The sequence below is a fragment of the Alosa sapidissima genome, chromosome 3 (genome assembly GCF_018492685.1).
Source record: "Alosa sapidissima isolate fAloSap1 chromosome 3, fAloSap1.pri, whole genome shotgun sequence".
Lineage (NCBI taxonomy): Eukaryota > Metazoa > Chordata > Actinopteri > Clupeiformes > Clupeidae > Alosa > Alosa sapidissima.
Genome location: NC_055959.1, coordinates 31,756,623 through 31,771,076, shown reverse-complemented (window position 1 = coordinate 31,771,076; position 14,454 = coordinate 31,756,623). Strand labels below are relative to the sequence as shown.

General features: G+C 40.8%; 1 protein-coding gene across 3 annotated transcripts in view; it reads left to right on the top strand.

Moving 5' to 3' along the window:
• The first annotated feature begins 6,469 nt into the window (after nucleotides 1-6,469).
• The window catches only part of LOC121704808 (sialic acid-binding Ig-like lectin 13), a 16,079-nt gene continuing 8,094 nt past the window's right edge, over nucleotides 6,470-14,454 (top strand). Inside the window, exons 1-4 of one of the 3 annotated variants that reach the window (XM_042085312.1) lie at nucleotides 6,470-6,478; nucleotides 8,997-9,057; nucleotides 9,452-9,823; nucleotides 11,093-11,386. In XM_042085312.1, the coding sequence (XP_041941246.1) occupies nucleotides 9,021-9,057; nucleotides 9,452-9,823; nucleotides 11,093-11,386 (703 nt within the window). In that variant the 5' untranslated portion in view covers nucleotides 6,470-6,478; nucleotides 8,997-9,020. Of the gene's footprint in view, nucleotides 6,479-8,688; nucleotides 8,778-8,996; nucleotides 9,058-9,451; nucleotides 9,824-11,092; nucleotides 11,387-14,454 lie in introns of those variants that run through there. The other 2 variants (XM_042085313.1, XM_042085311.1) reach the window with 2 other exon arrangements.

The window sequence follows — 14,454 nt, the reverse complement described above, 5'->3', positions numbered from 1 at the left end:
CATCTGTGTGCTGACTCTGAAGAAGGGCATTTTGATCTCCTCCAGGTACAGTCTGTCCCTGTAGGTGTAGTGGCAATGGTGCTCCCTGCTGTTTGCACAGCTAGCCTTCTGAGTGAGGAGGAGGGGGTGGCTTTATAGCTAACTGCATGTGCTGTCCAATCACTTGACTTCTCTCAACACCATGCAGAGTTCACCGTCTTCCAGAACTCTTCACTGCTGGAGATACAGAAGTGTCTCATTTTGCCTGAAGACTGGGAACATTGTAATGTCAATATAATCTTCCCTGGATGCATTGATTTGATTTTGTGTCGGACATGACTCCACACTGACATGGTGGTAAAAATGTACAATATGGTCAGTCACACTCTGCAGAGCGAAGAGAGATACAGTAAGAAGTGGCTAATTATAATGATTTGCACTGTAGATACACTGAACATATCTATGTGGACATGTTTCTTTAACATTTTGGGAGGGGGTTTGCTGTTTTTTTAGAAGTCACGACTCTCAAAACCTCCTGAAAGACCTGGAAGAAATGCTTCAATAGACCTTTGCTATCAATTACCTCTTCATATTTTCTAAATACTTACATACATGGCACAAAGAGGAGTATTGGATTGGATGTATTACAAATTGTGTGTTGAGTTCTTATATTCGTTTATCTAAGACTGAGCCCCCACTGTTCTAGCTTTGCTTGTAAGCATCTGTGGCGGGCGCCCACAAACACACATGAGAATACTTAGTCACATGGTCTTGCAGCTCCAGGTGGCCTTGTATGTCTGTGTCTACTCCGAATGAAAAACATGAAAATCAGGTAGTGACAGTTAATAAAATAGTTTGTCTACCGTGGAACAGCCTCGGAATGAAAATGAAGCGCTGCGAGGCGGCCTTCAAGGACAGATAAGTAAGCTGCATCATGAGTACAGGCAGAGAGTTAGTGGAGGATCCTACAGAAAGGGTCATTCTGAGGATGGGATTGATGGAAAACCAATGGGCTAGGATGATTCCTTTAAAGAGAGAGTCCATAGATTTGTAGGAAGGTGGTTGATACGTGGGTTCAACTGCTAATCCCGTTCGCACTTTGCAGTCCTGAAGTGAAACGTGTGGATTGGCTGGGCTTGGTAATGGTATCCATGTTTGTTTGTTTGTTTGTTTCCCAGTTGTAAGAAATGTTGACAAGGATGAGGAGTTTGTCAAATCTGGAATAATGCGCTTAAACAACTAAGTATATGTTGAATAAGAATGTCTTTAGACCCCTCTTAAACGACCCAAAACTACCACAGGAAGGGAGAGCACTGGGCAATTCATTAGTATAAGTATATATACTCTTTTGATCCCGTGAGGGAAATTTGGTCTCTGCATTTATCCCATTAGTAAAACACACTGCACACACAGTGAGGTGAAGCACACACGAATCCCGGCGCAGTGAGCTGCCTGCTACAACAGTGGCGCTCAGGGAGCAGTGAGGGGTTAGGTGCCTTGCTCAAGGCACTTCAGCCGTGGCCTACCGGTCGGGGTTCGAACCGGCAACCCTCCAGTTACAAGTCCGAAGCGCTAACCAGTAGGCCACAGCTGCCCCAAATTGATTGATCAAATGATTGACAATAACTCGAGCCTCAATTGTGTTTCAAGGCCACTTAAGTAACCTAGAGGGCCCTAATGTGGGCAGTTCCAGAGATGTATGTTACCGGCTGAAAGATGTATGTTACTGGCTCTTACTCTTTGCCAGTACATCACACAATCACTCTGACTGTTTCTGAGAATTCTACTCAACTTTCAAAAGAGGTCAAGCATTTGATGATGGGCCAAAGTATGTGGGGGCAGTGCCCTCCTAAGTATGTGGGGGCAGTGCCCTCCAGTGATGTCGGGTAAAAAACTCAAAATGGGGCTGGTAGTTAACAGATTTGATATACATTACTAATGACCACAAGACATTGAATCAAATGATCTCTAACATAAAATAAGAAAATCACTAAATGAAAAACACTTCCCATGTTTAAATGACATCACTTGAAAAAGAAAATCACAAATGCTGCTGATGTTCCACTGAAAAATCATGTTCACATAGCCAATGTATAAGACTTTGTATACTAAGCTAAGCTGAGCTCCTTCTATGCATTGTATCCAAGACAGTTGAAGACATAGGAGCATGCATCTTCTGTGTGGGGCTGAGTTGAACTTGGAGGCAGAGCTATTATTTATAGCCTGGAGGCAGTGGCCTCCAGCCGCTTGTCATTCACGGGAGGACATATTGCTACCTTGAGCAACCTGGGAAGTGTTGCAGTGAGTGCACGTGCCAGGCCTGCAGTGAGTGACAACATTATCCAACGGGAAATGAAAGCGGCCTGCTGAAATGTGACACTTTGCAAAGATGTGCTCTAAGAAAAGTAGAAAGAAACTGGACATGCGCATTAATTTAATGCCACTACCACAATACACTATATGGGCTGTTTTATTTTGATACACTTGCATTCAATTGTCATTTATTCTATTTCACTGATATAAAAAAAAAAGTTCACTGTCTGGTAAACTTAACAGTGTGGATAGTAATGTATGCTTTCAGAACAATTTTACATGCTGAACTTGAAACTTAGCAGATACTCTTTCAAGTCTCTGTGGGCAGACTATTCAAGTAAACGTATTCTCTGTGGGCAGACTATTCAAGTAAACCTACAGTGTAAATGTGAGACTGGCTTGTTCACACTGCATTTGTAGCACTGTGCAGAGCAAATAAGTGTTTTTCAGGGGTCAGCAACCTTTTTTGCCTGGAGAGCCACTTTTACCAAATGTATTTATTTTTTAATCTCAGAAGAGCCACATAGTACAGTTACTTTCATTCAACAGAGGAAACACCACCCCCTATTTTCCCAGTGTTCTTTTGGTATGCAAAGTAACATCATAGTTCACAACACAACACTCAATTTTCATTGATATGTCATTGGCGAAATTGAACATGAGGCCTACCATTGATTAGATTTGGTGATGGCCTTGGAGTCTGGCTGGCTCATATTCAGTGAGGTGAAGTTTCATGCAAGAATTGAGGCTGTCATCATTTAAGGGCAACTCCACGCAAAACTGTCATATATCCATAACGCCAACTAAATAGCCTACCATGGCATTGTGTTGGCGTTATGGATGTGACAGTTTTGCGCGGAATTGCCCTTAAACGTGAGCGCAGGTTTGTTTTTATATTTGTTTTTATATGTGAGAAAGATTTCTCACATGCAAGTGGAATAGGGTTAACACAACAATACTAACTCGTTGCAGTGTGCCATAGCCTATAAAACGGGAAGTGTTGCAGTGAGTGCACGTGCCAGGCCTGCAGTGAGTGACAACATTATCCAACGGGAAATGAAAGCGGCCTGCTGAAATGTGACACTTTGCAAAGATGTGCTCTAAGAAAAGTAGAAAGAAACTGGACATGCGCATTAATTTAATGCCACTACCACAATACACTATATGGGCTGTTTTATTTTGATACACTTGCATTCAATTGTCATTTATTCTATTTCACTGATATAAAAAAAAAAGTTCACTGTCTGGTAAACTTAACAGTGTGGATAGTAATGTATGCTTTCAGAACAATTTTACATGCTGAACTTGAAACTTAGCAGATACTCTTTCAAGTCTCTGTGGGCAGACTATTCAAGTAAACGTATTCTCTGTGGGCAGACTATTCAAGTAAACCTACAGTGTAAATGTGAGACTGGCTTGTTCACACTGCATTTGTAGCACTGTGCAGAGCAAATAAGTGTTTTTCAGGGGTCAGCAACCTTTTTTGCCTGGAGAGCCACTTTTACCAAATGTATTTATTTTTTAATCTCAGAAGAGCCACATAGTACAGTTACTTTCATTCAACAGAGGAAACACCACCCCCTATTTTCCCAGTGTTCTTTTGGTATGCAAAGTAACATCATAGTTCACAACACAACACTCAATTTTCATTGATATGTCATTGGCGAAATTGAACATGAGGCCTACCATTGATTAGATTTGGTGATGGCCTTGGAGTCTGGCTGGCTCATATTCAGTGAGGTGAAGTTTCATGCAAGAATTGAGGCTGTCATCATTTAAGGGCAACTCCACGCAAAACTGTCATATATCCATAACGCCAACTAAATAGCCTACCATGGCATTGTGTTGGCGTTATGGATGTGACAGTTTTGCGCGGAATTGCCCTTAAACGTGAGCGCAGGTTTGTTTTTATATTTGTTTTTATATGTGAGAAAGATTTCTCACATGCAAGTGGAATAGGGTTAACACAACAATACTAACTCGTTGCAGTGTGCCATAGCCTATAAAACGGGCAGTTCATTTCGCCCGCTTTTGTTCGTGCTTGCAAGCTGTGGTCGCTTCCTTTTTGACATTTTCCTTATCTAGCCTACAGCAAGCGCACACATCAACAATAACAATTAAAGACAAGTGTTCTCGTTAACTGAAATGGAGGGAAATCGGTGATTTTGTTTGATATTGACATGGCAACGAACCGCGAATGTAACAATATTGTGCAGGCTACGGTTACGGAGTCAAGTGAGGTGGGAAGTTATATAAATTACTCAGATAGACCTACGAACTAAAATAAAATACATTTTAATTAAATAGGCACTCATTATTATTTTTAAAAGCTGAGCTGCATCAGAGGGATCAAAGAGCCGCATGGGTTGCCGACCCCTGGTCTAGGAGGTGGGGTAGCTTATAGATTTCAATGGACTTCAAATCACTGATCTCACAAATTTCAGTCATGCTAACTTGACAGGCCTCTACCTGTGTCAGCCACACAGTCCCCAGGAGAGCCCATCTCTCTCAGGAGACAGGCATCTTTTTCTTTTGCTTTATTGTCCAGACTTTTTTTGTGAGAAGGGCAGAAAGAGATGGAGGACCATGGCCAGTATAGAAGCAACTAAAACTGATGACAGTGCTTTTCATTTTGAGGATGAAAGGTCCACTGCACTGCACTGAACATATTTGTGTTGTGCTCAAAAGGGATTTTTCTCCTCCGAGGTCAGTGGATCCCCTTCAAAAACCCACAGCACATCTGCCACCTGTTCTAGCAACTGTAGCCTACAAATCTTCAGGTAAACTGAGTCAACTTCCCCTTTTATTTAGTCTATGGTTAAAAACTGATATAAACAGGGCAAGGCATGACCTCTGCCTCTTTTATTTCCTTTTTATAGTTTTCTCGGCAGTGTTTGGAAAAATACTGATTTTTAAATGTATACATTTAGGATTTTTACAGTTATCCTGTATTCCACCTGAATTATAAGTGGGACTCTGTATCTTAATAGGCCATGTTATCTAATAGTACAGTTGTGTTATTTTGATCAGGTAAAGATAAACCAAATTATAATCAAATAAATCAAATCAACTAAAGCCATGCAATTGCAGTTCCATTGAAATTATTATGAAACAATGAGAGATGCACATCAAGGTCAAAGTCAAATCACACCCAAATCAGTGGAATGAAAACAGATATTGTTTTGATTGGCTAATTGTATAGCATGACATTCCCCACAGTATACATACAGTATATTAACTAGATGTACCGCATAGCGGTACAAAATATGACCGCCGCTCAGTCCTGTACATCCGTTCCGCGAAAATAAATCACACTTCAATTTGTCTCCATCTTTTACTCCATCCCCCACTCTTGAAACTTTTGTGTATGCTTGTTTGGCATGCCTGAGTGTGTGTGTGCGGCTGCACAGAAAGTAGCCTACTGGTGCTGAAAAGGTGAATAGATTGTAGAAAAGAAGATGTAGCCGTCACGGCCCACAGACTCAGGACAGGGAGGTAGAGTTCAAACAAGATAGTTTATTTACAAAGGAAAACCAGGAAATGGGTTGTCAAACCCAGGTCGGGATCAAACAGAAGTTCCACTGGAAACAGTAGGCCAAGGAGGGTCCAAAACACAGAGGATCAGCAAACTTAAGGGAAGAAGTCCCAAAACACAGAAGATCGACTTAACTACAGTAGATCCAAATCCGGAGGTGACTCGGGGGGTCGGACCAGGAGGACGCAGGAACAGGCGAGGGGAATCCAGGAGGCGTATTCCTTGTGAGTCAGGCTGGTGGATAGCACCTTGGTGTCATCACTGACGAGGCCAGACAAAGACTGAGGGGAGACTGGGGTTTAAGTAGGGAGTGAGGCTGATTGGGAACAGGTGCAGGTCATTAGTAAACTGGGGAGTGTGAACGAGTGAGGGGAGCTTCAGGAGAGTGAGCAGTGGGTGTGGCTGGAACCGAACCTGGTGTGACTGTGACAGTAGCATTGTTATAAAACCTTTAAAATCTCTAAACAATCACAAGTAGGGCAGTTCATCACAGTTCATCCATTGCAACTGGATTGATGAAAGGTCACTTACACCTGTAGGCTACATTGTATTTGGGAAAAGCAAAAGGTATCAGCATAATGTTATTTATTTATTTATAAACAAAAACATCTGTCAGTTCCATGCCGTTTTCAACAGCTATCAAAAACAAAGGTAATTTTTGGATGGATGGATTTTTTGTGAATGTTTCTTCTTCTACATAAGATTTTAGTCATCTTTAGTTCATGTGATACTTTATTGTCAATGCACAAATTAAGTAACAGTAGTCTGAAACGAAATGCTGTTTTACATCTAACCAGTGGTGCAAATAACTGACATGTCCAAATGGGCCATGATGAAATGCGTCGCTGGACTGTTCATACACATTTTAACGAGCCAAAGTTGAAGAGCTGTTGTCCGTTATTGTTCGTGCAAATATAGGCTGATTCATGTTCCCTTGCATTGTGTAACTGAGGTCCATGGCTAGTCTGGCTTTCACCAGACCAAGCTCAATCTTTTAAGAAGTCAAAAAATAAATAGCGGGCAGATCAGGCTGGGTTCACCCAGCCTAGTCCATAGGCACCCGATATTGTTTAATTTTCCGATTGAGATATCCACGCTCTGGCTATTCTAAATGCAAAAATGCATCAGGGAGTTATGACAAAACTGTAACTAACAAACTAGATCCTAATAGAAAGCTGTTAGCTTCCCTAAGCTACAGGTAGGCTTATAAGGTAGGCATTTACAACATAAATTGTCAATAGGCTATGCTGGCGACACAAATAAAATTTCCTTTGGAAACCAATGGCTTACGCCTTACAGTATCAAGCGGACTTAAACTGCCATATCGTGGCGAGAAGTTGTAATAAAATTCACGCAGCTCCATGAGTCAAGGAAAGCGCGAATGAAGTAGCCACTTCTAAATGGGACCCACTACACAGTAGCTTAAGGTGTGTTGCTAAAGCAGCCATAATGAAATGAAGGTGTAATTGTTTGGATACTTCACACACACGTGCTTTTTAATTTCACAGACTACAACTACCAAGCTGGAATCAAAGCACATCGATTCCCCTCTCACACCCTGCACGCACGCAAAACTGTATCAGACCGGTGTAACGTTGGTAAATCTTCCATTGCACAGAATGATTTTTGTAGCACGTGCAACAAATGACAGTCGAAAGATACAATTACAGTGCTGCTATCAATTTGCTTGGTATAACCGCATTTATAGTTTTCTACAAATGCAATCAATCAAATTGGCCTCCATCACTCAACCAACGCTAACGGTAACATTACCTAGGTCCTTATTGATATTATAAGATTAACGTAGGCCTACCTGCAGTAAAAACCAAGCATGTCCGATAAACATCCTCAGATTTATTTCGGCTTCAAGAACAAATGGGAATTACATTTCATGTGAACATCGTCCTATCCTTATTAGACGTTCTCTGCGGTCCTGTAGGAAGCCTCCGTTGTTTTTCCAACCCACTTTTAACTTCCAACAAAATTACGTCTCACTGCAACGATGCGCCATCTAGTGGACAAACGACTACTTATCGCCAATACTGGAAATGCAGCCATGATGATGATGATGAATATTTGGCTTTCTTTTAATCCTACTGAATTTGTAATTATGTATCGGCCGTTCTAATACCGATAGTATGTGGGTGCCTGTGTGTGTGTGCATGTGTATATGTGTGCACCGCCATCTACAGGCCAATGAGTGTACAGTCACTAAATGTACACATAACCTAATTTTTTTTAGACCCCCCCCATGGATGAAATTCTACGAAACTTGGCATACCCCCAGAGAATGCCAGGTCAATCATACACATAAAATTTGGTGCAGTTCTGAACATCTTAACTGAAGATAGGGGCGATTAAAGCAGAATAATATTGCATTTTTATTTTTTACTGGGGGGGTGCAAATCACAAATGAGTGAGTATGGGCCAGGTTGATGTGGGCCCTTGAGACCAACATACCATAAAAGATTCTTCATCCTCAGTGCCACGGTTCAGGTAGTTATTTAGGAAAAACTGCTTTTTTTGCGGTTCGGGGGGCCCAGCACGGGGGGGGGGGGGGGGGGGGGGAGTGGCCCCCGGGGACGAAACAAAATTTTTCCGTAAAAGTCTAGTGGGGCTACATACCCACCAAATTTCATGTGCCCCGGTGGTTCGGTGTCCCGGGTATCGTTGACCAAAAATTCAGGAAGTAGATGACGGAAAAAAAAAAAAAAAAAAACTTTGACAATCTCTATATGACCGCTTCGCTAGCTTCGCTAGCGGCGGTCATAATAAACAAAGCAGCATCATTGATGGTTTTGGTGATGGCTGGTGTCATGCATGGTATACCCTTTACAATCCAATAATAGATTCTCTGTGAGGACAGGAAGTGAGAGCCCAAAGCTAGTGTGCTTTCAGTTCAGTTTTCACAGAAGTGCAATTAAAGACTTCAAAAACATACTCAAGCAAAGTAAGTACATGTACCTTTCATATTATCCATGTTCCATAATACTGATAGAGTTATACCTCTCAGATTCGAAGACGCTGTGCTTTGGAAATGTGTTGGAGTACTTTGCAGTTGTGTTTGACAATGTGCGGTAAAACTGTGATCCTAAAAAAATCATCTAGTTGAACCTGAATTGTGTATTCGGGGGGTATCAAGACAATCTATATTTTCTTGTTGTTAAAGGTAGATTGGTGGATAGTGTATACAATGCTGAATCTCATCATCCTGATTCTTTACCTCCAAGGTATTAGTCCCTTTTCATTACATTTCAGTTATGCTGGGCAGTAAATAATTGAATGTCAAATCTATGATTAAAACTGTGGAGAACACTTATTTTGGTCTGTCAAAGGTCTGTTAAAACTAAATTATAACTAAGTCTACTCCTATTGCTGAGGTTTGCAGGACATTCAGTCCAATTACAAATAGAATCTTTCTTTGCATATGACATGTGAATAGTCATGTCAAATATAAATGGCCATTGTTTCAATTTTTGGCCTGACTCCAGGATATTTTACAATGTGACATTTCACTATTGTTCTGTGATAATGACATCTGATAATGTTCTGTGATAATGACATCTGATAATGTTCTGTGATAATGACATCTGATAATGTTCTGTGATAATTCATATTATCAAGCGGATCGTGGGGTGGCTGCAGAAAAGACATGGACGGTAGAAATTCCTGAATCTGTGACGGGGTTGAAGAGCTCCTGTGTTGTAGTCCCATGTAGATATGACTATCCACACCAAGGAGAATCCATCAGCAGCTGGAAAGGACGTTGGTACCTTGCTCCAAATGATGTCTATGTGTATGACCAAGATTCTTCAACAGTGGATGCTCGTTACCAGATGCGCACCGCATTGGTAGGGGAGTTACGTGAAAAGAATTGTTCACTTCAGATAACTGACATTAAGAAGAATGACCAAGGACAGTATTGGTTTAGAATTATGATGGAAGGATACAATTCCTACTCCTATTCTGAAAAAAAAATTACCATCTCAGTCAAAGGTAGGTAACGTAATCTGTAACATCCATGTTGCAATGCAGTGGTTTTAGGTTTTTTTCCCGCATTTTATGGAAACCTAAAGATGACATTTAGTTTACATTTATGTTAGACCCCGTTTCTCAAGATCTCAACTTATTTTTGTCATTATCTTGAAATAATAATCCTCTGTTATCTCGAGATAATGACAAAATTAACTCAAGATCTCCTGAAAACAGTTGTTTTATAGAAATTATGGGGTCCATTAGCCTGGGAGAACCCAGACAAACTTGGTCAGTCTATGCACTTCCACATTTTCTTGTCAATGATGGGTAGCAGACCTTCCTGTTATTGTAGCGACCGATGTCAGATGTGAGCTTACAACATTTGCTCTGACGGATTTGTATTAATTTTATTTTGCTGTGTATATCTTTTACAAAAATCTAGTTTATTATTAAAGTGACTTGGTTGCTGTCAAAATTTACGGTAACACTTTACTTGACAGTATCGACATAAGAGTGACATGACACTGTCATGAACATATGACACTGTCATGATACATGAACCCTAGCCCTAACCCTAATCCTAACTTGTTATGACAAAAACCGAATGTCACTTAATAACAGAAGCGTTATGTCATAAACATTTATGACTTGTTCATGACAGTGTCATGTCACTCTTATGTCGATACTGTCAAGTAAAGTGTAACCAAATTTCCTGGCGTTATAGTTTGAACACATTTTCAAAATATAGTTTTTTGGGATGAATGAGCTCAGAAAGTGGTGACCAGGGAATATTTTACCGGATTGCGTGACATCGGTACTTTGGTAGGACAACCAGACTTGCAGTAAAACTCTAACATTAGGGACGGGCATTATATGATGACCGATAGAGCAGTGCATTCAACACAAACAATGGCTGGTCGATGGCGACAGGGTTAAACAGATACAGATGTGTATTTTCTTTGGAATTGAGTAAACAACTGCATTTAATACCTTCATTTACAAGAAAGATTTGATTGTTGCACTTCTAAAATGAGTTTAATGCACCAATTTAAGTTTAATTTCACTGCTGGTTACGCCCCTGGAAGTCATAAGTCAGTGGAGCCTTTCCAGACTCTCAATCTCAATAGAAATATGCGGTCTGGTGTCAACGTGGCTAGGAGTCCACAGTCCAGTGCATCATATTTCTCTAGACTTGATGGCTGCTAAAATAGCTTGCCTGTGCATAAACCATATTTCCTTTTAGTGGTCAATGTTTTTTGTTGTGCTTATAATGTCTGCCTTCCTGTGAAGATGAGCCCAACCGTCCATCAATATCTGGAGTGATAAAGGAAGTGAGGTCTGGAGAAATTGTGACTGTTTCCTGTTCCGCGTCTCATTCCTGTCCCCCTCACCCTCCCACCATTACCTGGAGCCGTGACGGCAGGGTCACCGTCCAATCAGAGCCACTGACAGGGGGACAACATAAACTGACCTCCAGCTTGTCCTTTAATGCCAACGCCTCGGACCACCAACAGCCAATCACATGCTCTGTACAGCATCATGGTGGGAAGAAAGCCATCAACTCTGTCATCCTCAAAGTGACATGTAAGTGACACACATGACATAATGTCTGCATTTAGTCCAAGCCAACCCAACTACAGTAAGAAGCAAATTATGACATGGGAATTTGGTGGTGTCAGTTATTCAAAACCAATACTAACCAACACAAAACCAAACCAGTACAACACATTTTAATGTTTTGTATCCTGTTATTCTTGCCTTACTGGGAGGGTCAGTCTTAACTTCTCCTGTAATTCATCCCATGAGCACAGACGCGTAGAGAGGATTGGGTGGCTTTAGGGTTCTGTGTTGTTTTCTGAGAGCTAATTGGTGGTTACATAAGGGGATTAAACAGAGAAGTGCTTGCAGACATAAGTTATTAAAATACACAAAGACGTGCACTTGTGTTAAGTCTCTTAATATTATTAAGGACTAAGTGTTCCTATAGGGTCAAAGATACATAGCATACTCAAATTCAAACAAAGAGAGATGTGTACTTGTGTTAGCTAAACCCCTTCATGGAAGGCCCAAGTATTCCTATAGGGCAGTGTTTCTCAAACTTTTTCAGACCAAGGACCACTTAACCAGTAAAAAAAACATCACGGACCACCTAGCTAATAGACACAATAGGCCTACTCACTGAACCACCTTGCTAATTGTCTTTGCACCTTACTTATTGTGTCAGAGGATTTATATGATTTAAATTGGCATAGCTTACATAGGCAGTGTTGCAGAACTGTTTGGATTTACATACAAGTTGGTTCAATATTGCAAACAACTCATCTATATTATGTTTTACCACGTCTGCCCGCGGACCACTTGGGATAGCTTGCGGACCACACTTTGAGAAACACTGCTATAGGGTCATAGATTCATATTGGCACACTGGTGCTCTTGGGGCTTTCGCACCTTGCTTCTACATATGCTCTTAGCGATGCACAACTCCTCTCTGGAGAATTTACTGGCAGTGCAAGTAGGCATCATTGCATTGCAATTAACATACAAGGTGCTTTACTGGGATTTGTTCAGAAAGACTAGCAAGAAGCCTAGCAAGCTAACTGGCAAACAGTACAGCTAACATTGTTCAAGTCTACTTCCTATCTATCAGAGGCATTTTAGTGATTACATTTACATTTATTATTTTATGGTAATGGTTATGGCTATGGTATTTAGCAGACACTTTTGTCCAAAGCAACATTATGCTCTTGCTCCCAAAATTAAATGAAAAACTCCTTTCTGTAGACTTTGTTTAAGTCTTTTCTTTCTCCTCTCTCTCTCTTCAACTCTTGGTTTAAACGCACCTGGCTAAACTGTAGATCATCTGAGCGCAAGAATACTCCCCTGCATCCAAAGCAACATACAAATAACAACAATACAAAGTTAAATTTACCAGTGAACAATTTAAAACGTTGGTAAGATTATATTAAGGAGAATAGCAATAATAAATTCAATTAAATTAATGGCCTAATGAAAATAAAAAATACCTATAATATACAAACCATAACGCATAAGAAATGCTTAATAAACTAAGAGCATGTTGAACAGATATGCCTTTAGACCCCTCTTGAAAGACCCAAAACTATCACAGGAACGGAGAGCACTGGGCAACTCATTCCACCAACAGGGAACCACTGAGGAAAATAGTCTTGAATTTGACCTAGCTTTTATGGCTAGACACAACACACAGACACTCATCAGAAGACCGCATCTTGATCACTGAATTAAGATTTGCGGTAGTTTGAGCATGACATACGTCACGATCAAACATTAGCGATTGGTTATGGTAGATCCAGAGTGGTTCTGGGCAGATCCAATAGTTTTAAACTTCAACAGAGTACTCGCCTTCAAGGAAGTTAACGCTTGGCAATGGAAAGTGGCCAGACTCTCTGTACATTATGAAATGTACGAGAGTATGGTAGGACCAGGGTACCAATATATTGCCACTATTGGTCTCCTCCTTTTGTTGATACTTTATTGATCCCTGAATTTCCCGTCGGGGATCAATAAAGTATCTATCTATCTATCTATCTATCTTGTGTCCGTTGATTGTGCCACATTCGGTAATCAACTTGTATGGACTTTCTCCACACAAGACGACGACGACCGGAAGAAGAGCAAGGTAATTCACTGACTGGTGAATCCTGACAAACCTGTTAGCAGATTTTAATTGGAAAGGATCCCAAACTGCCTGTTTTATGACTTCCAGGAGCATATAAACAGCAGCGAAATTAATTAAGCAATATAGCACGAGTAAGAGTGGGGTTGGTCATGGATATTCCCACGGGTGTTGTTCGGCCGTAGGCAACAACAGCCGTGGGAATATCTATGACCAATCCCACGATCACGAGTGCTATATTGCTTTTATACAACAATTCTACCACAAACTAAATAATCTGAAAACACCCCAATATTGTTTAAAAATGTTAATTTCGACATCGTTCTTACGCATCAAAAAATAGTTCCCTTTTCAATAGACAAGAGTCTTGGTTGCTAGGTAACCAACATTCCAGATCCCTCGTTACGGGTCTTTGTGGTTTATGTGTCTTCTTGAAAGAAAATTTGAAAGTCGGGCTGAAATCACATTTATATCTAGGTTTGCTGCATGCATGTTACAAGGTCACTGGGCCATGTCATGGGCCAACTTTAAGAATTTATGGTGAATAAATGTTACACTACTGTGCACAGCCTGACGTGACGATGCTAGCACGTTAGCAGCGGTTAGCTAACTATGCTAACGTTAGTTATCTACACGTCTCCTCCAAGTGACAATCATATTATACACAATGCTGGCAATGCTGAGAACAATTAGCATCCTCGTTTATCTTACTTACATTAAGTTGACTGTGTGGCTTAATCCACAGATGTGGTGAAGCACTGTTTCGTTATGGTTTGCTAAGGAGTAATAGCCTAGAAATCTAGACGCGCTCCTAGCGGCAGCAAATTACATTTGCTGCCAGGGCTAGTCTAGCAACTCTCCGTTGGCTTGTAAGCTCCAGAAATCGAAACTTAATCAGGGCATTGAAATCGTGTATAGAGTCGTTTGGTGGGCTTAACATAATGATTGATGGCAGAGTTGCAACGGTTTGGCTTGATTTCCCTGCTACTTGAAAACA